This window comes from Physella acuta, unplaced genomic scaffold (genome assembly GCF_028476545.2).
Source record: "Physella acuta isolate Inbredline_101_S28 unplaced genomic scaffold, ASM2847654v3 ptg000733l, whole genome shotgun sequence".
NCBI lineage: Eukaryota > Metazoa > Mollusca > Gastropoda > Physidae > Physella > Physella acuta.
Genome location: NW_026732251.1, coordinates 1 through 26,471, shown reverse-complemented (window position 1 = coordinate 26,471; position 26,471 = coordinate 1). Strand labels below are relative to the sequence as shown.

The 26,471-nt window shown below is 35.8% G+C and overlaps 2 protein-coding genes across 2 annotated transcripts; both read left to right on the top strand.

Moving 5' to 3' along the window:
* Nucleotides 1-55: 55 nt before the first annotated feature.
* LOC131950072 (nucleoside diphosphate kinase homolog 5-like) lies at nt 56-3,775 on the top strand. The gene is made up of 5 exons (XM_059312109.1): nt 56-306; nt 1,883-2,088; nt 2,534-2,634; nt 2,770-2,888; nt 3,009-3,775. The coding sequence occupies exons 1-5, from the start codon at nt 160-162 to the stop codon at nt 3,084-3,086; spliced, it is 651 nt and encodes a 216-aa protein (XP_059168092.1). The 5' UTR covers nt 56-159; the 3' UTR covers nt 3,087-3,775.
* A 4,343-nt stretch (nt 3,776-8,118) lies between these two features.
* On the top strand, nt 8,119-17,342 carry LOC131950084 (ras guanine nucleotide exchange factor B). The gene is made up of 2 exons (XM_059312125.1): nt 8,119-8,200; nt 14,082-17,342. The coding sequence occupies exon 2, from the start codon at nt 14,237-14,239 to the stop codon at nt 17,177-17,179; it is 2,943 nt and encodes a 980-aa protein (XP_059168108.1). The 5' UTR covers nt 8,119-8,200; nt 14,082-14,236; the 3' UTR covers nt 17,180-17,342.
* The last annotated feature ends 9,129 nt before the right edge of the window (nt 17,343-26,471 follow it).

The window sequence follows — 26,471 nt, the reverse complement described above, 5'->3', positions numbered from 1 at the left end:
CGATCGGGATTATTAAAAAGTTGGATTTCAGAGAAAAATTCAATTTTGACGTCACTTAGCAACAGATTCTTGTTTTGGTTTGAGTCAACTATCTTCAAAAATCATCTTGCTTGCAAGATTATACGGGGTTTATAAATCGGCGTTAACTTTTAAAACAAAATGACGGGAGGAGCAGATGAACAAATTACGATGGAAAAACCACATATTTATGTGGAAAGGACACTTGCAGTTATAAAGCCAGATGCACTTCACAAAGCTGATGAAATAGAAGACATAATTCTTAGGTCTGGTTTTGCTGTTTTGCAGGCAAGACATTTTTTTTTCAAATGTCTTAGAAAAAATAATTAGATCTAGGTGTATGGAATTAAATTTTAAGTAGTGGTGATTATTAATACTTAATAATACTAATACTAACAGTTAAAAATTAATACTTAATTTATTGCTTAATTATGCCATTTTAATTGGCCTTTGACTACAGCTACATCAGACAAAATTTCCCGAGTAAAAGAAAAGTAAAGCTTCCTTCTTGAACCTACGGCCCATGGGGCAAGTGAAGTAGAGTTCACCTATTTCTGTTACCCCTGCATGCATTTGAAGGGATAGTGTGGTTAGCATTATGTCCAGCCACCTTTACCTTCCCTAATATGAGTCAGGTACCCATCAGAGCTGAGTGGACTGGACTTAAATAAGTTCTACATACTCAAGTCCAGACAAACTTTCAGTGGAAGATTTACAATTTTGCACTCTTATTTATAATATCAAAACTATCAATGTCTATCACCCTTATTTAATATATGGAAACAAATGTACATGCTACTTTTTAGCGCAATTTCCATTCTGGAGAATTGCGTTTATTAACCCGTCATTTCTGGATGGATGGATGGATGGATGGATGAATGTGTGTCCGCAGCTTTAAGTCGTATCTCCTCCTCAACGAAGCAATATCGATGACTAGTTCCAAAAGCAATTATGTTAAGCAAGTTACGAGGATGAACATAGGCCATAAAAATTCCGGGTTTCTTTCATGGATTTCCCAGAAAAGCCAAAAAATCTCGAAAAAAAGCAGTTTTTGGCCCATATCTCGGCAACCAGACCACTTAGCGACTTGAAACATGTACCAATCGATTCCTGTCATAATTTAGAACAATATTGCCGAAGAAAGTTTTCAAAAATATTCTCTCGTTCGGTCACAAATTTTAAAATTACATAAACACCTACAAACCGATTGTTCTTCTAGCTTGAACGCACCCCAACATTATACGTCAGAGCTATTTTTAGATAACATAAGGAAATTGCGCACAAATGTCACTAGACTTTTTTAATTAACTTGTTTTAAAAAAAATCCTTCTTTAATGTTAAGTTCTGCTTTTGTATAATTGTCCATAGAAGCATACATCATAGTCACCATCTCTTTGTTTTGCATATAATCTTATGTTAATATATTGCTAAAAAACAAGTTGTGACAGAAAAAAATTAACCATAAATCAATGGATCAACTAATCAAGCAAATTATTGTTATGAGTTAGTGCTTGCTTGTTAAAATCAACATTCAGCAGCAAATATTTCCATAGGCCATAGTCATCGTTAACATATTATTTTACATCTGCTGGCCACACACTGGGGAAAAGGTTACAATTTAAATGATAAACTCATTTACTGTCTTAGGAAATTAATCATAACCAGATGTAAATAATGTTCATACTGCACCATACTTGTATCCATAAGCGCCTGCATTTTGGGTCTAGCATATTTAGCTGATCTGCCTGCCTCCTAGGAAAATAAAAATATGACAAAATATATGAAATCTTCTGAGGAAGAAAGTTAACCATATTGGTAGTGGTTTTCAATTATTTGATTGTTATGATTTTTAAATTTGTTTCAGAAAAGAAGAGTTCACTTAACACCAGAACAGGCTAGTGATTTTTATGCAGAACATTATGGAAAGCTATTTTTCCCAAGCTTAGTAGCATACATGAGCAGTGGCCCCATCATTATTTTAATGATTGCTAGAGACCAAGCTATTTCATACTGGAGAGAACTGATAGGCCCAACCAATGCTCTTAAAGCCAAGCAAACACATCCAGAATGGTAAGTAAAGATATGATATAAAACAGTTTGTACTTTCTCAGTATAACCCCTGGAATGCTGAGTCTGACTAATTATGTTATAAAGTTTATTAAACTTTTTTCTATGTGGTTGTCTATACTTTTTATTGGTAGATAAGATTAAATGTTTGACACATTTAATGTTGTGTAGTATTGTATATGTCATTCTAAGATTTTTCAGGTGCATGTCAACCAGTGTGACCCACAAACAGTTTTAAAAATACATTATATGCTTGTCATTATTGTAGGTGTAAAAAAAAATAAAGCAACAGCATAAAAATAATTGCTCAAGTCTCATTGTATTGATTTCTAAAGAATTCCTTTAGGTACCATTATCTGTTGCAGAATGCTGGTTTAATAATACTTATGGTTAGCTACTAAAATTTTTATCATTTAAGTTTTTTTTCTTCCATTGATTTTTTTTTTAGCTTACGAGCAATCTACGGCACAGATGATCAAAGAAATGCATTACATGGAAGCGACTGTTTCAGTAGTGCACAGAGAGAGCTCAGATTTTTTTTTCCTGACTGTAAGAATTTTTTTAATTTTGCTGGAATCTAGCATGTGCAATATTTTATAACTTATTATTCTGATTTGATTTTTTAGCTTTATTATTGAAATATAAATGTTATTCACTTGTGTTTTTGTTGATGTTTTTGTCTAGGTATTGTAGAGCCTGTTGCCACTGGACAAGCTGCTAAAGACTATCTCTCCAAAGCAGTCAACCCCACACTTCTGAAAGGACTCACAGATTTGGCTAAGAAGAAGCCAGAAGACCCTGTGGTAAATAAATAATTTAAAATATTCAAGTCTTGATGTGAATGGATAGACAATATTTTTATTTTATTTTAAAATTGTAACATATTCAAGAAGATTTACATGCTATTTTTAAATTGTCTACAGCTATGGTTGGCTGACTGGTTACTGGAAAACAATCCTAACAAGCCAAGAGTGAGAAATCCTATTGTGGAACTGGCGTGATAAATATTAATCCCTCTTTTCATCCATTGAGTACTGCACAGAAGAACAACACATCTTTTTTCAACTGCCTTTTTTTTTTTTTTCAGCTTTCATTGTGGAGAATATTTTTCTGAAACTTTCAAAAAATAATTATTAGGGAATGTTTTTAGTTTTGATCTTTTTACATATTGTAAATTTATAAAACTTATACAATTTCTTTTACAATTACAAAAGCCTAAATAGTCACATTAATTATAGTATTGCAGGCCTAATAGCCAATTATATGATATTTTTTTCAACCTTCAAAACTTAATGTTTCTGTTATAACAAACTGTCATAGTTAATACACCTATGTATATAATTATATTTTAAGGTATCTAGCAACTGTGCTTATTTTTAGGGCATTTGATTAGCCACTTGCATTTAACTTCTAATAAATCTACTTCTTTTGTTGAGCTATCAAAGACTTTTTTAAAGTAGGGATATATAGATTGCAAAGACCGAAAGTACACAAAAAAACACTATTTCTCAATTTTGTTTTCTTTTGTAATATTTTACTTATCAACACTCCTCCAATTCTTCTTGGTAGTTTTATCATTAAACAGAACACTATGCTTATACATGAATAAATGTTGATAAACTTCTAATAAACATATAACTTGAAACTACTTGCCATTGGATTTTATGAGTGTATGGTGCACTAGATTTACAGCACTTTTTTTAAAAATAAATCTGTGATACATAAGTGTTTCAGAAAAATTGTCTAAACTCAGACACATCCTGCCCATATCAAGCTTACTCTGCTTATTTCAGTTGAGCAATTTTTTAAAAACTTGAATAAAAACCCTAAATACCTCTTATGCCTGAAATGAATTCATATTTGACATAATCTGATGATTGTCATAGCCACTTTTTAGTCTATCCAAAATATTTTTGATTTATAAAACAGATTGTTACCCCCCCCCCCCTGTCAATGACCACCCAGACTTCCACCCCTCAACACTATCCACATGTCAATTGCCCTCCAGCCCCCAGCTTGAAAATCCTAACTCTAACCCCTAACTCTGGTTTGGGTTTGTTTTAGGGTTAGACCTATATCTTACCTTAATCCTAACCTTAAAAAAAAAGCCTAAAACCAAGCTATCATCTCAGCCTAAAACTAAACCCATTCCTAGCCATTAGTTTAAGCCTAGCCCTAACTGTACTTTAACCAATGACTGGGGGGGGGGGGTGTAATTACCAAAGGGTAATTACTCTGGGGGTGTTCCCATAAAACAGCCAATAACATGGCTTCATCTTTTCCTTGGGGTACAAAAGATGTACCTTCAGAAGTGGAACCAGGACTAAACATGAAGAGATCATGGGTTTCCCATGAATCATCATCCCTCTCTTGGCCTTTATTTGGTATGGTTCAAAGGTATGCTAAGTAAAATGTTTTGTTCAAACTACAGTTAACAGGAGCTGCAGAAAAGAAATTTTGGAGCTTCCTCTCCAAGGTGGATTGCTATGCACAGGTAATGAGCCTTATCTGCCCAAAGGGGGGTAGGGTGTTAACTGTGAACTTTTTTTTGGATAGTAACCATACCCTTTCCAGCCCTGCCAAACTAATAATAGAGGTTATTTGGTATTCCTTTTTTGCTTGAAAACTTTTAAGCTTCCCTTTATTTTTTTTTTACTTCCCTTGCTTTCCCAGTGTGAATTGTGCAAATATTAGCTTGGTATTACTTAAAGTATTAGCATTAGTTATATATACACATATATATATATATATATAGTATCAGTGTAGCAGGTATGGGGGGGTCAATAACCCCTCACCCTGATGGACCCCAATTCAAAATTTGAAAGTTCTAAAACCAATGTTAGTTCCTTAAGGGAACAGGGCATTTCCCCCCTGTCAATTACCCCCCGGATATTTCCCCCCGACATTACCCCCCAGAGTAATTACCCCCCCCTGTCAATTACCCCCCCCCCCCCGTCAATTACCCCCCCCCCCCCCCCGCCCAGTAGGACATTACCCCCCCCCCCCCCCCCGGACAGGGTTAGAGTTAGGGTTAGGGTTAGGTTTTAGGGCTAGGGTTAGGGTTAAGGTTAGGGTTAGAGCTAGGGTTAGGGTTGTGTCTAGTTTTGGTTTTGTGTGAAGTTTTAGGCTAAGGTGGATGCTTAGGTTTTGGTCTTTTTCTTAAGGTTTAGATTTAAGTAGTATATAGGTATAAAATTCTAGTTAGATTTAGGATTTTAACTTGAGAGGGGGGGGGGGGGAATTCCCGGGGGGGGGGGGGGAATTCCCGGGGGGGGGGGTAATTGACAGGGGGGTAATTGCTCCGGGGGGTAAATACGGGGGGGGGGAAATGTCCCGGGGGTAATGTCCTGTAGCCATTCCTTAAATTGAGTTAGGAATATACAGGCCTGTAGTATCAGTGGTATGGCACAAGGAGTTAAATGGATTTGAAACACACACTCACCCTCATGGACAGCTGACTTTCTCACATCACACATGTATCTTTATCACTAATTTCACTTTGAGGTAAATGTTTGTATGCAGAGGCGTAGCTAGGGGAGGGCGGGGAGGGCGGCCGCCCCGGGCGCCGACCCTAGGGGGGCGCCAAAAGGGGTAGAATTTTTTTAACAGCTCATTTTAAGCTGCAGTTTTGAATTATAAACAGTCAAAGTAAAGAAATTTAACGGCTGAAAGCCTTTGCATACTGATTTAACTGTTCTCTACCTTGATTGTGTTACTGTAAAACATATATCCTTAAGAAACAGAGACCGAAAAAAACGCTTTCCAGCTTTCCTAGAGAGGGGAGGAGGGGGGGGGGCGTTTTTTCGAAGACTAAAATCGGAAAAATTCACACCAGATTAAGGAATAAATAACCGATATCAGTCAGAAAAGAAACCCATTGATCTAAAGCGTATTTTACTATTGTGTTACAAAAAAAAAAATTGACAAAATCCGATCGTGATTCGTGAATCATATGAGTCGGCTGTGTGTCTTGACCTCCGCGGAAGCCCTGAGACTGAATTACCGAACCTCTCGGGTTCGATGGAACCCACTGTTCTAAGATCTTTTGATTTTCTTCTTTTTATTCGTTTCGGCTTCCTAAACAACATAGGAGAAGACAACACTTCGTCAACTCATTTTTATGAATCTCGAACCCTAAAAATCCAGCCTCCTCATTCTTTATTTCAAACGATTTCCTTCAGAACTTATTTAGTCTTTTTCTCTCCCTCTTTCCCCATGGACTTCACACTAGCACCTGCATAGTGATGTTAGTATTTGTCTTTCTCATAGTGTGCCCTAACCACCACCTTTTCATTTTCGATTGTCTTTAACCTAGCTCCGAGCCTTACAGTAAAAGATACATCATATTCAGCTATAGATCCTGATTGAATATTTTTGACAATGCATTTGAATTCCACATTGACTTAGAATGTTAATACGCATTTTATCGCTGCTGATTCTAATCTGAACGTCATGGACATCAGCTATTATCATTAAACCGGTTATTACTGCTTCTTCAACCAGTACAATTAATTCTGCATTTGTTGTTGACTGTGTGCGAGAAGGCAGCGCACATCTAATAAATCCAAGACTTCGAGCTGTTGTGTCAGTTAGATTCCAGTTTGTTTCCTTTAGCTTATTTCATTATACAATCAACCAGTCAACGAAATACCCATATTGTATTCCAATGTGAACAATAATTTGCTATTGTATGTCAATTGTAGGACCTTAATCTAACAAACGTATAATCCAAATATGCACTATATCATAACAGAGACTGTTCCAAGTAAAGTCGAGTAAAGTTTAGGGAACAAAAATCATACAGCGTAATTATTTTTTTTCCCAGACTGCCGCACATACACATACACACACAAAAACATACACACACACATATATAAATATAAATATAAATAAATAAATAAATAAATATATATATATATATATATATATATATATATATATATATATATATATATATATATATATATATATATAGGGCCTATATGGGGGAGGGGGCGCCAAACTGAAAGTTCGCCCTGGGCGCTGGGAAGGGTCGCTACGCCTCTGTTTGTATGTTGAACCATGTGAAAATGGAGGCACCATGAGACAATTTAATTGTGCTTATACCTTTTTAGGAAGTCAGTAGTGGTGGAGGCAGGGGTTGTTGGAAGGAGGGGGTTGGTAAACCTCTCCCCTATGTACACCTAACAGGAACATAGTCTCACATTGTTGCTGCTTTTGGTGACAGCACAATTCCCAACAAAAAAAAATTTAATCAAAAGGCATAACTTACAAAAAACTTTTTATTTAATCCATTGAAACAAAATGTGTTCTATCTTGCCTTTTCAACAGGAATGTCAATGATAACATCATAAAATGAAAGACTTTGTATTTCACTATTTTCAACACATTTGAGGCTGAAGGAATGTAATTCATATTAAACCAAAGTGCACTCACCCCAACCCCCTGGGTAGTTTTAAAGAAAAAGTGTGAGAAAATTGCCTTAAAGAAACCCTATCTCCTCTGAAAGGTAAACTAAGGTAAGCCTTGGTCTTAGTAATTATAACTGCCACAACTAGTTCAAGAACATTTTTCTTGTACTGCATTTTACTATGTTTTCTTAGGGGAAAATAGTGCTGCAGTTTATTTAAGTGTATATAGATTATATATATATATATATATATATATATATATATATATATATATATATATATATATATATATATATATATTATATAGATCTATATATAATATATATATTATATATATATATATATATATATATATATATATATATATATATATATATATATATATATATATATATATAGGCCTATAACATGCCTAAAATATGGTGAATTTTACCTTGGTTGCTATTCCGTTGCCTTTTTGTGTAAGAGAAAGAATGCAAACACAAAAAAATGTTTTGAAAAATATTTTTATTTAAACAGTTTTAGTAGATCTAGGGACCATAATAAAATAGCTTTAAACTATAAAACTTTTATGACCAATCAGATCCCAGATTATTTTGAAGGGTCAGTGAGTGCAAAAAAATGGCGACTTCTGCAATGGAACCGAAAGAAAGTTCCATTGCTTGTTGTATCCCACCAATATTGGATTGTTTGACGATATAAAAGTAATTTAATGATTTCTTATCAATGTTTTTGTTATTTGTAAAAGTGTACAATGTATTATAAAGGTCATTAAACACAACAAAACAAAAATATATCCACTAGGCTAGTCGAGTTAGTTCCCCACTCTCACTCAACAGCAGCAGTCAACAACACTCAACCAACACAGAAGAAAAAACCTTAAGTTTAAAGGAAAATTCAAATCACAAACAAAACACAGTCATATTGAGTGGAAATCTAGACTAGGCTTAGCAGTCAATAGGCCTATACTAGATCTATCTAGATATATGATGAGGTAAAACTCCATTTTAGCGTATTTTTATTCCCCCCCCCCCCTGCTTCACCTCCAGTTGAGTGTATTTTTATTTTATTATAAACACAACCAAAACACACAAAAACGTTAGGAAAACACTAGATCTACTTATTTTTTTTTCTGAAGGTGATTTTTAATTAGAAAAGGTAAAAAAAAAAACGTAAAAAAAGCATTAGAACTGTTCCAATTAAATATCGTGTGATCGTCAGCGGGAGAAAAATCCTTACACTGTCGTGGGTTCACCGTCAGTTCACATTGACTTTAATTAGGGTCTATCAGCATACGTCATAGCTCGGGCAATAGCTGTTTGAAATTGTGTTGGCCTCAGTTTTGGGGCATTGTAAGTTCATAAATGTTTATTTATAGTATCATGCCTGGGAGATACTTGTAACAATACAAACTTAACCTTGCAATTGTGAGTTACGTTTACATACTTCACCCATTGCCATAAAAATTCTAACTGATACACGAACATAACACATTCAATATTCTAAATTTAGATTTTTCTCAAGTTTTGACAAAAGTAAATTATCAAAATCTAAAACAAAGTCAGTCTCTTTGTTTTTTTTTTAAATTCATTTTTATTCATTTGTTAAAACAAAAATACAATACAAATAAATAAATCGTGTTTTCCTAATGTTTTGGTGTTTCGGTTATTATAATAAAATACGCTCAACTGGAGGTAAACAAGCAACGGAGAATAAAATACGCTAAAATGGAGTTTTACCATACGATGATCTATATTGTTTATTATTATGAAGTGACTACTCGGAAAAAGATTTTTGGTCCCAACGTTTCCACCTAGCCTAGATCTAGTCGGCAAAAGATAGTTATGCGCAGTGACCCATGGCCAGGGTCAGGATAGGATTAGGGATAGGGTTAGGGTGGAGGTTAGGTCTAGGGTTCTGCGGTTGTAAACACATGTATGCGCAGTACCATCGAGAACATCACAGCGAAGGCAAGTCGTAGTTTCTCTCCATTGCGCATGCGTATCTTTTTCCGGCTAGCATCGGCCTTATTATTATTAAGATAACTTTTTATTCTATTATTTAGAAAATAGGCCTAATTAGTTTGTATTTAAATTCTATTTTTAGGCCTTAGGACTACAGTTGACTACTAAATCTAGATCTACTATTCTATTAATAATTAATATTTAAATTTATTTAATTTAAATTTAGAATTTAGGCCTATGAAATTATTTTATCCTGAAATTAAAAATCTGCGAAGCTATATGAATTGTGAAAGGACAAGTTGGCTAATTAATAAATTGTACCTATTAAATAGGCCTAAGGTTTTAAATGTTAATTACTACAAGTAGGCTTATATTTATATTGTGATATATTTGTGTCAAATTATAATTAATAGATATTTGAATAATGACTAAAACACCGTCATTGACGTCTATTATTAATAATATATAGGCCTAATATAATATAAATACAGGCAATTGAATACAAGGCTTAGATCTATCAATAAAGCCAGAAATTAACTTTCAGCTGTGTTTGAGGGGTGTGGGGAAATTGCGAGACGCGAAAAGCGAAATGGCGAGGCGGGGAAAATGCGAGAAGGGCGGGAAAATGCGAGAAGGGCGCGAAAACGGTCGGTCACGTGGCTTTTTGTCTCGCATTTTACCACAAGCCGATACTTACGCTGGGTGGTGTTGAAATGCGAAGATTTCTGCGAAAAATTTACCGCACCCGATTTTCAGTGGTATTTGGTCCAGACTTCAAAGACGTTTCGTTTACATTGTTAAAACTTCCGATTTTTCCGTCGCTAGACGTACTGATGATTTGTCAACTCCCCCCATCTTTTGGGTCGACTTAGAATACCACCTTGTTCGAAACCGACGGAAATACCGCCGACGATAGATCAACTTCTGTCTTTTGTGTGGAACGCCGAGGCCGCCTGATTTACCTTCTTTGAAGATCGCAGTGCCCGGATCCGCTGCCGCCGCAAACATATTTTCTATTGTTGCCTAGAAATTTTGTATTATAGCCGCCGCCTACGATTTTTTTCTAGCTTTTTTTACCATATAAATCTAAGAACAAGGTAATGCCTACATCATTTGGATACAACAAAATAAAGTGACGTCACCGATATTATCAGTTGCTCGTGCTATATCGTAAGCTATGGGCCTACTTCAAATATTTTTAAAACCAAGTTGAACTTATCTGAATTTTTTTGGTTTTGGTGGTGGTGTTATTTGGGGGTCTTCCATAAATGACGTCACACTCGTAAAGGGGGGGGGGGGGGTCTGTAATTTTATGATGATGTGTGATGAGGGGGAGGAGGGGGGGGTTAGATGTGAAGTCACACTATAAAAAAGCAATGTTAGAAAAAGAATTTTAGACGTTTTTTCGCGTTTTAGAAAACTGTTTTAATACATTGTAACAGGAATTGATTAAAATACTCTATTTTGACCGAAATTAGACAAGATTTTGTGAAAATATCGATGTTTTAAAAAAACTCAACTGCTGGTGACAACAATGAGCAAGACATTGCCAAAATTACAGAAATGATAAAAAATACAAATTATAAAAAAACGGAAAACAGATGTTGAGCGTGCGGATGATGATGATGAGAACATGGGTGCCAGTGTTGTTTGTGGGATGAACGAGGAGGTCAACTGTGATGAGAATGTGAAATGTTGTGAATGTGGATTGGAAGAAGTAGCAAAAGAAAAATGTATAAATGGGAGTCTAATGAACTGGGTTGGGTGTACTATGTGTGAAAGATGGTGTCACGAGGTGTGTTTGAGGACTGTTTCAGAAGATTTTGTTTGTAAATTTTGTTTGTAATTAAAATTACTTAATAAAAAAATAAATTGCACTTTTTAGAATTGTTTATACTTTTACACTTTTTGCAAGTACAAAAATCCATAAATAGATGTTGCAAAATATCTCTCCTGCTGACAAGATTATACCAATTCACAATGACACAGCTCACGTTTGTATAAACATGAGCGGGCTAGATTTTTAAATTAATGCCGACTGAGACGGGATTTTCCTCTCGCTAACAAGGGCGGGCGATGACAGTAGCACAGCAACGATGTTAGGATTTTTAAATAGATAGATCTATATCTAGATCTATCTATCTATAATTAAAATAAATAAAGATGGAAAAAAAAAAGGAAAAAACTTTTTTCGCAAAAAGTGTCTCGCTATTTACCCTTAATTCCGCAGGTATGTCTCGCATTACCTTCTCGCATTTTCCCGCCTCGCCATTTCGCTTTTCGCGTCTCGCAATTTCCCCACACCCGTGTTTGAGAGCATGATTTGAAACATTTTAGTAACTTTAAAAAAAAAACTGTAAAATTGTCGAATAATTTTAAAAATGTAATAGTCAACTTTCTCTCATGTACTAGCTTTGGCTGATTTTACACTCATAAATTGATAACTGTAAATTGAAGTTGAGTCGGACATAAAACAAACTATAGGGGCCTATTCAATTTAATGGTATTTGTTACCATTAATACATGATAGCAACATAACACATCTATTTTCAGAGGAGTCTTATCAGACATCAGTATTTTTAATCATCCACATATATTTGTGACTTAAGTTTGTTTCAGGTATTAAGTACATCTTTTCCTATTCATGCCAAAGACACATGGGGCAGAAGTAGAGTTATATGTTTCAGGGACCTTGGCATATGAAGGGGTGGTGTGGTCAGCACTCTGCCCAGCTGCCTTTACTTTCCCTAATGTGAGTTAGATACCCACCAGAGCTGGGTGGACTTAGGGGAGTTATACTGACTAGAGCCCAGATTTGAACTTTTGGGTTAGCAGTCTAACGCTCTACCACTAAGCCACACCATCCCTTACTTGTAGGCCTATAGTCAGATATTTCTCTTAGTAATATAATATTTTATCACATTCTTACTTACACTGAGCCTAATAGTCTAATTGCCATAGCCTAATTAATTGTGAGGGACCCAATCATTATTGTTGTTGACAATTTTTAAATTTTAATAGGACTAGACCTTCCTTCGTCTTCATTCGTAATTGTAATGTTGGAAAGGATTTCCTCCAAGCGTAATTATACGTGTTAACATTAAGCACCACAGATATGACTTCAAAGCTACTTTTTTTCTGGGTTTGCTTCCATAGCCTTTATCCATCCAAGAGCAATCTGCAAAGCTGTAGTTTTTATATATTTGGAGATTTGTGTCCTAATGGGTTGCTAACCCCAGCAAACTAGCTTCATATGCTCAAGGTCCGAAACTAATGACTTTGTCTCATACACTCTCTAGCCTGACCATGCTATTCCCACGACTAGACCAATAACACAAATAATTAGCTAATTAAACCAAGGCTACTGAGGATTTTGATTTTATTTTTAAAAAATGGGAATAATAATAAGTGGAAAAACTTAACATGGTCTGTATTGATAAGATTCTGGTCACTCCCTGTGACATAGGATCTTAAAACACATGTGAGTGTTTTGCCTAGCATATTATTATTTATTTGAAACTGTAAATTTGCATGGCTGTATATCTAGTCAGGCTAAAATAAAAGCATCCTCTTGAATTAAATTTCTCAGTTGCAAAAGGAAGAAATTGATCTCTTATTAGTCTGTACATTATAATAAAATAAGCCAGTACTGGGCAAATACAATGAGCTCAGTGAGATTGTGCATTTTAATAAACCATACTTGTGCATTGGTCATAAAGCTAGGAAGGTCAGAACCCCTCTAGATGTCAGATTAATAATTATAAATGAACCCTTATGCTGATACTCAAAAGAGTAAGCAGGTAACAATATTTAAACTGGAAACAAACATCTTCATACTCAAAATTGGTGTCACTGTATTGGGTGGAGGGTGGTGACCAAGTTAACAATCTACAACTTTTTATTCTATTTTTATGAGGAGAATAATTTTTAATGTACTTTGCTTGATCTAGTTTAACACCATGCCTTTGACTAAAAGGGTAAATAATATCTGGGATAGGCCTGTAAAATGTGTAATCTGTGGTTTGTGTGCTTCCTACATTAAATGATATAACATTAAAAAAAGGTATTTTTAAAAAAATTGGCTAATTTTGTTCCTGATTAAGTAATTAAGTTCCTGATACTGTTTGGAAAACCTGAATGGTAGTGAATAAAACAAACAAAATGAGATTCTATTGTATTATTGCCCTAATGGAATTGCTTTTGAACCACTATCCATTAAATGAGCTTTGAATTAGTCAGGGTATATTTAGTCAGTTGTGCTGAATATCTTTTAGTAGGCTTAATGAATTACTAAGACAGAAATAAACTTTTATACCATGTCTTATCGTCCTGCCAGTATTTTAAATAAACACCACTTTTCATTGTGGACATTGTAGTAAGTACATATGCGACTAGATCTTTTTCACTCAAGCATTTTAAAATGTCGCTCATATTATTGGCTATAAACATTAGACTTCTGAATAGACCGTCTATTAAAACTATTTCTAAAATAGGATTATCTAGTCATTTTCATTTTGCCTTCCAAAATTATTTAAATCTCTTTTTCTTGGTTGATTTCTCATGTCTCTTAACCTCATCCCTGTTAACTAAAAGGTCTAACACAATTCTTTTTTTAATTTAGGCCAAAAAAGTACAAGAAGAAAGATGCTCACAACTGATGCAATGGGGTTGCTTACTTAGCCATCGATTTTGCTGCTTCTGACCTGTTGGAAATATGTGATCACAATAATTCTACAAAGATGTGAAGTGGTTCCAATTAAAGTTTTCGTTTCAAAAATGTCTCTACACTGGAAAATGCACACCAACTTTCCCTTTACAAGAGTTTTTGTTCTGGGAATAATTCTCTTCTTTCTGGGTCTAGCCAGCATGATCATTTCCATCATAGCTTTTGTTACCCAATCATGGGGACATTATGTGGGAACTGGCATGTGGGGCGGAGCAACAATATTGGCATCTGGATTGACAGCGGTGTTTGTATCAAGGCTCAAATCACTGGCCAGTGTCAAAACTTTCTGCACCTGCTCGTTAATTGGTACTTTTACCTCTCTAACGATGCTTATACTGTCAGCTGGTGGTTTGACACTTAGTAGTGGATTTTATGGCCGTATTGATCCTTCAGAATATAACAAAAGAACTTCAAACCTAGTTCATGCTTCACTGTTGGTGATTTCAGTATTCTGTTTATCTGGTAATGTATTGGCCCTAATTGTGTGTTGCAAATATATATTCTTTGAGCACCATGATAAGCCTAAGCACAGGCGCCACCATAGGAATATGTCTGAAGGTTCATTCAGAACAAGTAACTCACTCCGCGGTGGTGCGCCAAACACTAGTAGTTTGAGATCAGGCACCAGCCGCTCACTACTTCAAAATGAAGCTGTATCTAGAAGACATTCAGATAATGCAGATGTAAATCGCGTTCAGATAGAATATCGTAGATCCCATCGTCGCACTGCTTCAGATCAACTCCATTCAAATAATCGCAGGCATAGATACAGTCATGAATTAAGTAGTAATAATAATAATAATATACTGTCTGTTGGTGGAGTGAAGTTCTACCCAGACAGAAGAATAACAAGTAACAGAAACTCCAGTCAAGCAAGAGAAGTTAGACCTGATAACAAAGAGGTTGACAGGCTCAACATTATCCCACTGCGACAGGGGTCTGGTAGTAACAACAGGGCCTGTACACATTCTTTACTGCTGGTGCAGACGTCCAGAGTTGCAACATCTGAATCTCCAAAGGTACGTCTTCCCACTGAGTTTGATGAAGAAGAGTTGCCTCCATATGAGGTGGTGGAGTCAAGGGATCAGCTGGAAGGGGCAAATGGCTCTGATAGTGGTGATGAGTCTGATACAGAGAACTCATCCAGTACTGATGCTCATAGCTATAATGCTGGTGATTTTGGCGATGAAGGTGCTGAGAGTGTGCCGATGGTTGAAATAAGGGTCAGTCGAAGTGATAATCAACAGCCTTTAATCGTGCAGTCTCAGCTGCCTAGTTCATCGCAAACTTCTAGTAGTCAAAATCGTTCCCAGCACGGGTCATCCCAGAGAAGCTCTGATTTTAACACAAGCAGAGGTGCAGGTGCTATGATAGTTAGAAAAGATTCAAATAGATCAAACAGACCTGTTCTCAGTTATGTTAATACACAGTCTATAGATGAGTTAGGAGATTATGAACACTTGCTCTCTGTATCACCTGAGGTTTGTGCTATAACAGGAGAAAGCCCTGAGTCAGTTCAGGGAGCTGAAGGGGAAGAGCACCATGTTGTCAATGAAAATTTTTATGAAAATGGACCCTGTTATGAAAATGTAAAATGCTTAGGGCAGTCACAGAATGAAACAGGTATGAATTTTTTGTCCAAGTCATCACCATCAAATTTGGCAACTTCAAGTCCAGTTTCATCTCTGCAACAAAACGGCAAGAAAACCAGCAATAATATCTCAGGTCCATCTCGTAAAGTATCTGTTCAGATTATTTCCCGATCTTCTCCCACCCAAAATACTTCCCCACATTCTCCGCAAACCAACTTCGGGTCCACCCTTTCAGCTTTTAGACCCGTAGGTGCTGTTGCCTCTGGCCTGGCTTCCCATAGCATTTGTTCACCTTCCCACCAAAGTAGATCACCGCAGCAGTCCAATGAAAAATTAGCTTCCAGTAATAACTTGACGTCGAAGCACAAGCCAGGTGGCTGTTCTCCTCCAGCGTACAGTAATGAACTTCAGACTTGCTCTGGTCATCCCATCAATTATCTAGAACAAGGAGCTGTACCAAAATCAACAAGACCCAAGGAGACCACACATAAAACCAGAGATAGTTTAAATCTTTCTTGGAAAAATATACCACTGCCTTTATCTTATAATCACTCTGAAAGTGTTTCAAACGAGCATGAAAAAGTATTACCTCCCAAAACAATCCCATTTGCCGAATCAAAGACAAACATTTCAAAATTGTCTTCTCAAGAAAGCACGTCTTCCAAATTGTCTCCGAGAGTTTACCCGTTATCCATTTTAAACTCACTATCTTCTACAACAGAAGCTTCAGCATCAAACTCTCCTGAGGATGCTGAAGCAGCTGCACCTCAATCAAAACCTTCTGCTGCAAGCAATCCTACAGATACAACACCCAACTCAAAAGTTAATAACAGCAACAACTTGACATCTTCTGTGAGAGAAGCTAGCACACAGGCCACCAGCAATCTCTCGTCTCGCTGGCATTCTCACAGAATGGGAGGCAACCAGTCTTTGCTGCAAACACGACGAGAAGAAATACAGAACTCTCATTTGTCTAGAAGAGCAGTAGAAGCATCTTCACGAAGTGGGAGACCCTCGAGTATGCCATTATCTGTCGGTCGCAGTGGTATCAGTCATGGGATATCGGCGCTCGCACCTTCGCTTGACGGGCAGAGCAGAAGTGAAAATTCCGACTCTGCTCATCCTCTGTCTCTAAGATCTTATCTTGTTAACCAGCAAATGTCTCAGTCGCTGGCCCTGCGACAAAACCATCTTGTGCAGCATTATCCTTTGCAGCCCCAGCAGCCGAGGCTGGGGGTTCAGCTGCACCAGAGGAGACAGCAGCAGCATCAACTACAGCAGAATATAGAATCACAGCAGCAACAACAGCTTCAACAACAACAGCAACAACAGCTTCACCAAGGGGCTCAGCAACCACAACAAGCCAGAAATGGAAGACCTTTGTTTTCAGTTCTATTATAACATGGAACTTTAAAAAAATTTAACTCTTAAACGAGACAAAACAATTTTTATTTTTTAATATATTCAGTTGCTTTTTCAATACTCAAAATGAATTTTAACTGTTAAAATTTAAAAGTATTTATCTTCAATAAGCTATAATCACAAACATATTACTTTTCTAAAAACCTTTGCATGTCAGATGCTATTAATAATTCTATAGATGCTGTCTTAACAAGAATATTTGAAATAATACAATAATATTTGTAAATACTGTATTTTGAAATATACTATTTATTTCAACTTTGTTCATGACAATTATGTTAATTACTTTTAAAAACTGTTTAACTATACAATGTTAAATTTGCATGCTGCATTTAAATAGTTTGTTGATTTCAAGTACAATCAATGTTTTATTTACTGTTACAGCTAATTTTACACATCTTTTTTACAAAATTCACTTAAAATAAATAGATAATTAGATTACCATAAACATTATAAAGAATGTTATTTGTTTGATGCCAAAACTGTTAGTTAATGTTATACTAAAGAAATGGCCAAAAATAATTAACCAAATTTTAGTAGATTTACGGATTAAATAAAAATAGTTTTTCTATATTATTAATTTTTAAAATTAATATTTCTTCACTTTAAGATATGTATTTATTAAATAGACTAAATATACTAATGTTTGTATATGGGGACTATTTCTTTTTTCATAACTTGGAAGCAGTTTTATCTTTGCTAGGCTTAAGCTTTCGCTCACATGCATTTTTTGTTATGCTGTTTTAATTAATGTTTTTAAAAAATGTAAGATTATAAGTTGCTTCAGTGTATCTGAGAATAGCTGGGTTTTATTTTAGATTTTTAAAAAATACATTTTAATGTTATGTTAAGAGCATAAATATCTGAGTTTTAAGTGTTGCTGTTAGTTATCTCTAAAGAGATGTGATTTTTAAAACTTTACCTAATGCTTGTGTTAAGAACATAAATTTATTATCTCTGAGTCTTAAGTGTTGCTGTTAGTTATCTCTAAAGAGATGTGATTTTTTAACTTACTTAAAGTAAGCTTTCTGCCGGTAGTTCAACTGTTGTACCAAGTATGATTTACCACTGTGTTTTCCATCTTGTTGTGTTGGGACCCCATCTTTCTCATCCCTGCTCTGTTTTATTTCTTACTGCAGTGTAATATGTGATGGCTTTTTAGCATTTCTTTAAATTACTGCTAATCTTTTTTCAGAAAAAATTTACTGTTAGTGACATGGAGCTTTCATGAGAATTTTTTTTAAGTTGTTGTCTTCTCAGTATGTGATCTGTAACATAAATTATAAGTTAGAATATTTGTTGGGTAGAATTCAATTATTGTACATTGAATTTTTATAATTCAGTTTTATTGCATTAGCTTTCTTTTTTTTCCAAAGAAGCTAAAGAAGTCTCATTAAATTTCCTTGGGCAAACAAGGCAAAAATATGTAAATGTGTACATAGTTTAGTGTTTTGAAATCATAGAAATTGTCAATGTTTATTTAAAATTAAAAGCTTACCTTTCAGTACCTCCAGTTACATAATTCAAATTTTTTAACATAGGTTTGAATTTTGGCAACTTACTAAGTTTGTTATTGTCAAATTTTTAAATTCACATTTTTTTAGTGATGATAACAGTTGTTAGGTTTGTAATTAAAATGCAAAAATTGGTTTTATGATGTTACAATATTAAGACATAAAAATGAATTATTGTCCAGATCATAAAAAACGTAAATTATACAATTGTCAACACAGTTTAAAATAAGGGTATATGTTTATGCAAGTAAGTATTTCTAAACTTATGCATTGATTATGCAATTTTTAAAAATCTTTGCTAAATCTACTAAAGGATTAATTATTTTTATAATCAAAAGGTTTAACTGCCACTGTAATTAATACATAACATTTTTATGGTGTGTGAGTACTTCTTATACTATTTTACCAAGCTGCAAAAGTTTATGTTGCATACAGATAATTTTTAAAAATAGATCACATTCTGTAGATAAGTTTGGAAGATTCAAATCATTCTTGTTTAGTTGTATGACACAAGCCTATTTGTTTTTAGTATGTGTCAAAAAGTAGTGATATTTTCATGTAGCCTACATGTACTTACTCTGCTAATTTTTAAGTTGAAAAATGTGTGAAGCTTAAGTAATTTTTTAAAAAGATTAACTGATTAATTTGTTTAATTAATCATTTAACTTCTAATATAAAACTATTTCAAGTTTTTCAAAAAATGTTGGTTTAAAGAATTAATGATTAACTCATATTTATCTAAATTAAACCCTTTACTAAAAACAAAAGCAATTGATATTGTAATGAAAGTGTAGGTGATCATTGATTTTGATATCTCAGTAGATCAAAATAAGATCATTATATGTCAATGAATAATTGACTACTAACTTATTAACTTTGTTGATAATCATTGATATTAACTTTTTCTATTTAAAAAAAAAATTGTTTTTACTACATCTGTAAACAATTTTAGGTGTTGTCTTTTTTGTGGTTTTTTTTTTTACAGTTTCAATTTGTAAAATATTACTGCTACTTACTTTTAATAACTATATTGATGACTTCTCAGGTTGTTTATAGCTCGACATCTCTATTTTTTAAACTAATCACAATTGTGAAAAACAAGCTTGCTTTGTTACATTTTTAAAGCTAAGCAAGAGGAATAATTTTATCTCTTGTTTATAAGCTTGATCTGATTGTGTACCGGCTGAATGAAAGTTACTGTATAATTTGTTGTAAACTGGGGTAAATGTTTATAGACGATATAAACCACATTATGTGCAATGGGTGTTATAAATACTATGCAGTGGTTGTCTCTTGTGCCTTAATACATCAGTCGTCATGTTGTTGATATTGTCTCTCTATAAATCTGTGGTATTAGATTCTATAGTTTACAGTACTGTTAATAATTATATATTTTTTTTTACATTTTTCTGAAAATTTTAATTAATCTGAGTTTTTTTTTTTTTACAGTTTTTAAACATAGTTGTTCGAGATCAGTCTTGGTGAATTTAGCTTAAAATTGTATTCTTTACAGCAATTGATCTTAGTTGAGTGAGTTCAGGACCCTCTTGAATACGAAAAGGTATTAGCAGAAAGGTATAAAACACTCATTTTATTGCAGCTTTTGTATAAAAAGTTTTTTAACTGATATTTTTTCAGAATTTGTTAAGATATTCTGTTTTTTTTCTCTTTGAATAGAACATAATTGTTGAACTGTTGATAAAAGCAAACTTTAAAAACAAACTTCCCACCTGAAAAACCCTTGAAAGATTTTGGCTGTACACACATTGGCACAGGAAAATGTTTCCATTTTTAGGTGGTCAGTTAAATCTCTATACAGGATTTTAAAAATGTATATCTTTTTATCAGTTATCTTTTTAAAGAGTATTATTTTATTTCCGGTTCCTAATTACTGCTACAGAATCTGTTTAATTCTGTATTACATTTTTTTTTAAAGAAATCTCTTAAATGACATGAATGAGTTCAAGTTAAATAGTCAAATAGTAGGTGATCTGATGAGTGTTTTTAACTGATGGAATTTACCTTTGTAAATCAAGCTCAAGAAAAGTGTTTCTCTGTGTGCCTGACGACCCACACACAAACACTTTTTCATTAAAGTTTGAAGCCATCTATTAAAAGAGTCATCTGTCACAATTTTTTTTTTAAATCACTAAATTCTAAATTTCTAATTTACTGATCAACATCCATGGCTTTGTTAAAACATTACATCATCTCACTGGGCTTTCTAACTCAGCTTCAACAAAAAATTTAAAAATCTGCTGAAAACTTTAGCACAGCATTTTCAGCTAATAGTACCACTGCTCAATTTTCTAATGTCTCTAAGATCTGATTGTTATGACTTTCTAGTTGGCTGGTTAATGATAGGCTTTACACATTTGTTGTCTTTCCTAATCAAACTAGTGTTACTAGTTGTTATAATGTGTTCAGTGGGTTGAAATGTGAGTAAGAATTGTGAGTGATCTCCCTTGTAAAATCCTTCTGTTGTATGTTATTATAATTATTATCATTACATATGTTACTGCTCGCATGCTTTATGTATTTGTTATTCAACCATATTTTTTAATGTAAATTCTCTTATACTTTTTATATTTTTTTTTACTTGTTTTAAAAAACATGACCAGGTGACATAGTGTGATGTTGAAGCAAATGGTACTTGATATAAGGCTGAGTACATCCCCTTATGTGTTTAAAAGTTGGCACAGAAGGTGTGAGTGCTTTTTTTTATCCAGATAAATTTTTATCTCATGTCCTACTTGTCTAATGGTAGCTGTTTTATTTTATATCATGTGGCATGCGATGATATTCTCCGTCAATGCTAAATAATTGGTTCGACATTTCATGCTCTATATAATGTTCCTGATAACTGTTTTAGTTCATTTTAGGCTTATAAAAGTATACTAATAAATAATTCTAATTTTTTAAAATCCTAGTATTTTGTTTGGTATTTATTTTATATTCCTGTACTGTGTTGTATCCTAAATTCTCAAGATGCTAAATTATCCACATCCTAAATTTTCAAGATGCTAAATTATCCACGTAATTAGAGAAAGAAAATATTGTAGGCTTGATAACTGAAAATGAACTATAACAATACATTCTGGTGGTGGGGGGGGGGGGGATGAAAAATTGAAATATAACCAGTGTTTCTTCCAGACTTTTTTCTCCGGGGGGGGGGGGGGCGGACACTGTTAAAAGTATATATTTTCTATATAAATTATATAAATTTCATTTCGTTCGGGGGGGGGGGGGGGGGGCGGTAAAAAAATTTCGGCCCCGAAGAGATGCCTGGAAGAAACTCTGAATATAACCCTTTTTTTAAATTTTGGATATTAATGTAGTCCTACTGATGAAATAAAGGGAAATTTTTAAAAAACTGGGTGGGTGTGGCTGGAATACAGCTCGATATTTTGATGTTTGATATAAATGTACTCCTACTGATAAAATAAACGAACATTGAAAACTGGGAGGGTTGGCTGGAATAGTTTTATATTTAGTATCTACCTGGTTGGCAGGGAAAGTGTAGCCAGATTTTTTTTACGTCAACTCCTGTTGCTAACATGGCATGTTGGTAAACACAGGATTGTCTCCCTTCCATCGCCAAAATAAATAAACTGGGTGGGTGTGGCTGGAATACAGCTCGATATTTTGATGTTTGATATAAATGTACTCCTACTGATAAAATAAACGAACATTGAAAACTGGGAGGGTTGGCTGGAATAGTTTTATATTTAGTATCTACCTGGTTGGCAGGGAAAGTGTAGCCAGATTTTTTTTACGTCAACTCCTGTTGCTAACATGGCATGTTGGTAAACACAGGATTGTCTCCCTTCCATCGCCAAAATAAATAAAGCGATGAAGTAAGTATTGCCATTCTTTACCCACCGGTACATTTTACTGGGCTCAGCCTCTCACTAATGTTGTTCTTGGCAATTAGGCTACGATTTAAAATAAAAAGAGAAGTGCAGTGTTTCTTTCAGACTTTTTTGTGGGGGGGGGGGGGATACTGGTAAAAGTATATATTTTCTATATAAATTATATTTCGTTGGGGTGGCGGTAGACTTTCTTCGAAGAGATGCATGAAAGAGACTGGAGAAGTGGGTTACCAGAAGATCGGATCCACTCAGGCTGAGTCTGAGTGTTGTTGACACCCTCACTATTTTTAAAATTTAACACGGGCTGACTACCCCACAGTAGCGTAGCGAGGGGGAGCGGACATATGTCCCCGGGCGCCGACCTTAGGGGGCGCCAAAATGGGTTGGAAAAATAAATTAAAAGGTTGAGGGGGGTGCAAATCGAAATCTTGAAGGGGGTGCAAATCGAAAAGTTTGTCCCCGGGCGCCAGGAAGGGTCGCTACGCCTCTGCTACCCCACCCTAGTGACGCCACACCCCCAGTTTATTAACTGCTAATATAGCCACAAAAACACTGAATAATGCAAAAGTGTAACGTCGCACCATCTGAACCCCCCTCATCACACACCGTCACAAAATTACGGACCCCCCTCCCCCCTACGAGTGTGACGTCATTTATGGACAAACCCCTAAACAAACTCACTAACATATTTGTTTGCATCTCGTCATTTTGTTGGGCTATTTTCATCTCGATTTGAACTTGTACACTTTTCCATATGGGATATTGATTTGAAAAAAAACCCATTGAGATATCTAAATTACAGGAATTTAATCGACAACTTCCTTGTTTTATTATTGTGCTGCTTATCCGGGCCTTAAGTAAAAAATGTCATGAGTGTGTATTTCCTTTGTTATCAAACGCTATACGCCTCCCCTCCTTTCAACCCCCTAAAAAGTTCTACCGCCCCCCCCCCCCCCCCTTCAGAACGAAATAAAATTTAAATAAACAAACTTTTACCAGTGTCCGTCCCTTCCCTCCCCCCCCCCCCCCCCCCCCCCGGAATTTTTAATCAGCCCTCCACCCCTCCCCAAAAATTGTAAGTGCCCCCCCCCCCCCTCCGGAGAGAAAAGTCTGGAAGAAACACTGGTTGTAGGCTGAGTTGAGTTGTGACGTCATTTTGGGGGTGGGGGTGCCTATTTGTTTGTAACAATGAGAAAATGGGGGTGGGGGTCAAAATCGTCCCCAAAAAAGTGGGATATCATTAAAGCATGACCTCTTTCCCATACTCAGGTGCTTTAAAAACCAGGGTAAGAGGTCAATAAATGTCAAATGAATGCCTCTGACGACAACACACGGCAACAAATCTGACGTCACAGCCACTTCCCCCCTGCTGCTCTAGTGATAATATCGGCACTCACCTTTCTCACGCGCGCTCGATTCCGCCGTGTTCTATTTCTGGTAACTTGTGACATTTCCATTGTCCTATCAGACGATTAATTTTTGTGACCCAAAAGCAGGAACTTCCTTGATCTTTTGAATGGTGGGGATAGGAAAGGACTGTCGTGGTGGTCTTAGAGAGCAGTCAGTCGCAAGCGGCTTTTGGTGATGATAGGAGATGGTTGTTGTGTTTGTCTGGAGTGCGGTTATTCCCAGGCGATTTTTACTTTTCCAAAAAATAGGAGCCGCAAAAAACCATCAGTATAAATTGAACAGGTGTTTTTTGGTGCTAATATGTTACGTCGAAAGAAATTTGTAGGCAGTATATACATATCTCTTTCGCTCGCTCTCTCTCTCTAGCTCTTTATATATATATATATATATATATATATATATATATATATATATATATATATATATATATATATATATATATATATATATATATATATATATATATATATATATATATATATATATATATATATATGAAAAATATGTTTATGACCCTAATATTTAGATGCCCTTGGTTGCTGCCCCCCCCCTCCTCACACACCTAATCCGCGACCTGTCTCCGTTAATCTCTGTTGACAATTCACCTTAAAATGCACCCCTCCCCACCCCCCCCCCCCCCCCCCCCACCACCACCACGACCCGAGTGTGCTTAAAAAAAATCCGGTTAACGTTAGAATTGCTATCTTCAGTGTGACACCTTTGGCCCCACGTGCCAGGGCGACCTTGCGCGCCATTTTAGAACTGGTTGACCTTGGAGTCGTCCGTAGGGTGGGGTGGGGTGGGGAATCGTCTGCACCATCCTGACGTGTGTTACGTCACTACCAGGTAGATCAGTCATGACATGGACGTTCACGCACAGGGTAACTACACGGTTCAACCTTTAAGGGTTTAGTATTCCCAAGCACTATGTGACATATCGGCAGTGGCGTCACTATGTGGGGTGTCACCCCGGGGTCCTATCCGACACCCCCACCCCCCAACAGTGACGCCAGTGTGCATCATGTACTCATTAACACCCCTTCCTCCCCACACGTCCGATATGAAAGACAAAGATGGCACGTTTCAAGTGGACCAACGTCCTTTCTAACACGACAACACGATGTCAATCTCTTAATTAATCGCAACCACAACAGGTATACGTCAGTGCCCTAATTAACAGCTCTGGCCATGTCACCACCAGAGTAGATTATGCTTATCAGTACAGGCTTGTACACAAATAAACCGGGTGAAAATATAACACTTCACCGCGCTCTCTTATTTTTCCTCTCTGTGTGTTTTAGTTTTACTTTCCAACAAGGCCTACGTTGAATTCACGCGAGTTTGAGAGTTTACATTACCTAAACATTTGTTATATATGACAACACTTTTATTTTGACAAAGTTCTCATGAACTACCAGGGCCTTTAGTAAACTGGACATTTACATTACTATCTAGGAATTTGTTGTACATTAACTTAACCTAAATACCGAGTGGTCATTCCAGATAAACAGCATGACCCTTAAACTAATTTAACTCCAAGAACTACAAAGCCGACTTTGTACAAACTGATTACTAACATCAATGTAATGTGAGAGCTCAATAATTGTGGGCTTCAATTTGTTGGTACTCTAGACCTGTGTACATGATTGGTATTCTTCGATAATACGGAAAGCAGAGGCGTAGCGACCTATTAAGGCGGCCGGGGCGAAAAGTTAAGTTTGCGCACCCCCCCCCTCACGTTTTTTAACAGTCACTGTGTTTAAACTGTTTTTATTTAGTGTCACACAATCGATTTAGAAAACAGTTTAATCAGTATGTTAACCCAATTAGTAGTCTTAAAATACTGCATCTCAAAACTAGCCTTTAATTTATTTTTCTACCCCGTTTGGCGCTTCTTTAAGGTTGGCGCCCGGGGCGGCCACCCCACCCGCCCTTCCCTAGCTACGCCACAGATGGAAAGAAAGAAAAAACAACTGATTCTTTTCAAATAAAAAATTGGGCCAAAGATCCATGGAGTCGTTTTAATGCGGCACAGCGTGACGTCAGGAAGAAATCGATGTGCTCACTGTTTACTACGTTTCGCTTTTGATCATCAAAACATTGCTGGCGCACCCCCCCCCCCCTTTTCCACCACCATCTCCTTAAGCCGCCTTTTTTTCTGTGACGCGACTCGTAAAATGTCAAACCAATGTGGGTATGGTCGTGGGTAAGGTGTGGGTACGAGTATGGAAAAGGTGGGTGTGGCTGAATAGTAAATTTTTTTTAAACCCGTAACGGGGGTAGGTAGGGTGAGTGTTGAGTAAATAAGCTGTGAAAATGCGACATGGTGGATGGTAGGACTTTATATAACAAAATCATTCTACTGACGTGACAAATTTCAAAGCTAAGTTTTCTTTAGAGTTTCCTTTCAGGCGTCTCTTCTCCCCCCCCCCCCCCTTCCTCCACTCCGAATGATATAGAATTTACATAGAAAAT

Excerpts from the sequence above, each read along its gene's own strand:
- LOC131950072 (XM_059312109.1), top strand. The coding sequence starts at position 160 with ATGACGGGAGGAGCAGATGAACAAATTACGATGGAAAAACCACATATT. Across the intron at positions 2,089-2,533 it reads AAGCAAACACATCCAGAATG|CTTACGAGCAATCTACGGCA; the intron begins GTAAGTAAAGAT and ends TTTTTTTTTTAG. Across the intron at positions 2,635-2,769 it reads CAGATTTTTTTTTCCTGACT|GTATTGTAGAGCCTGTTGCC; the intron begins GTAAGAATTTTT and ends GTTTTTGTCTAG.
- LOC131950084 (XM_059312125.1), top strand. The coding sequence starts at position 14,237 with ATGTCTCTACACTGGAAAATGCACACCAACTTTCCCTTTACAAGAGTT.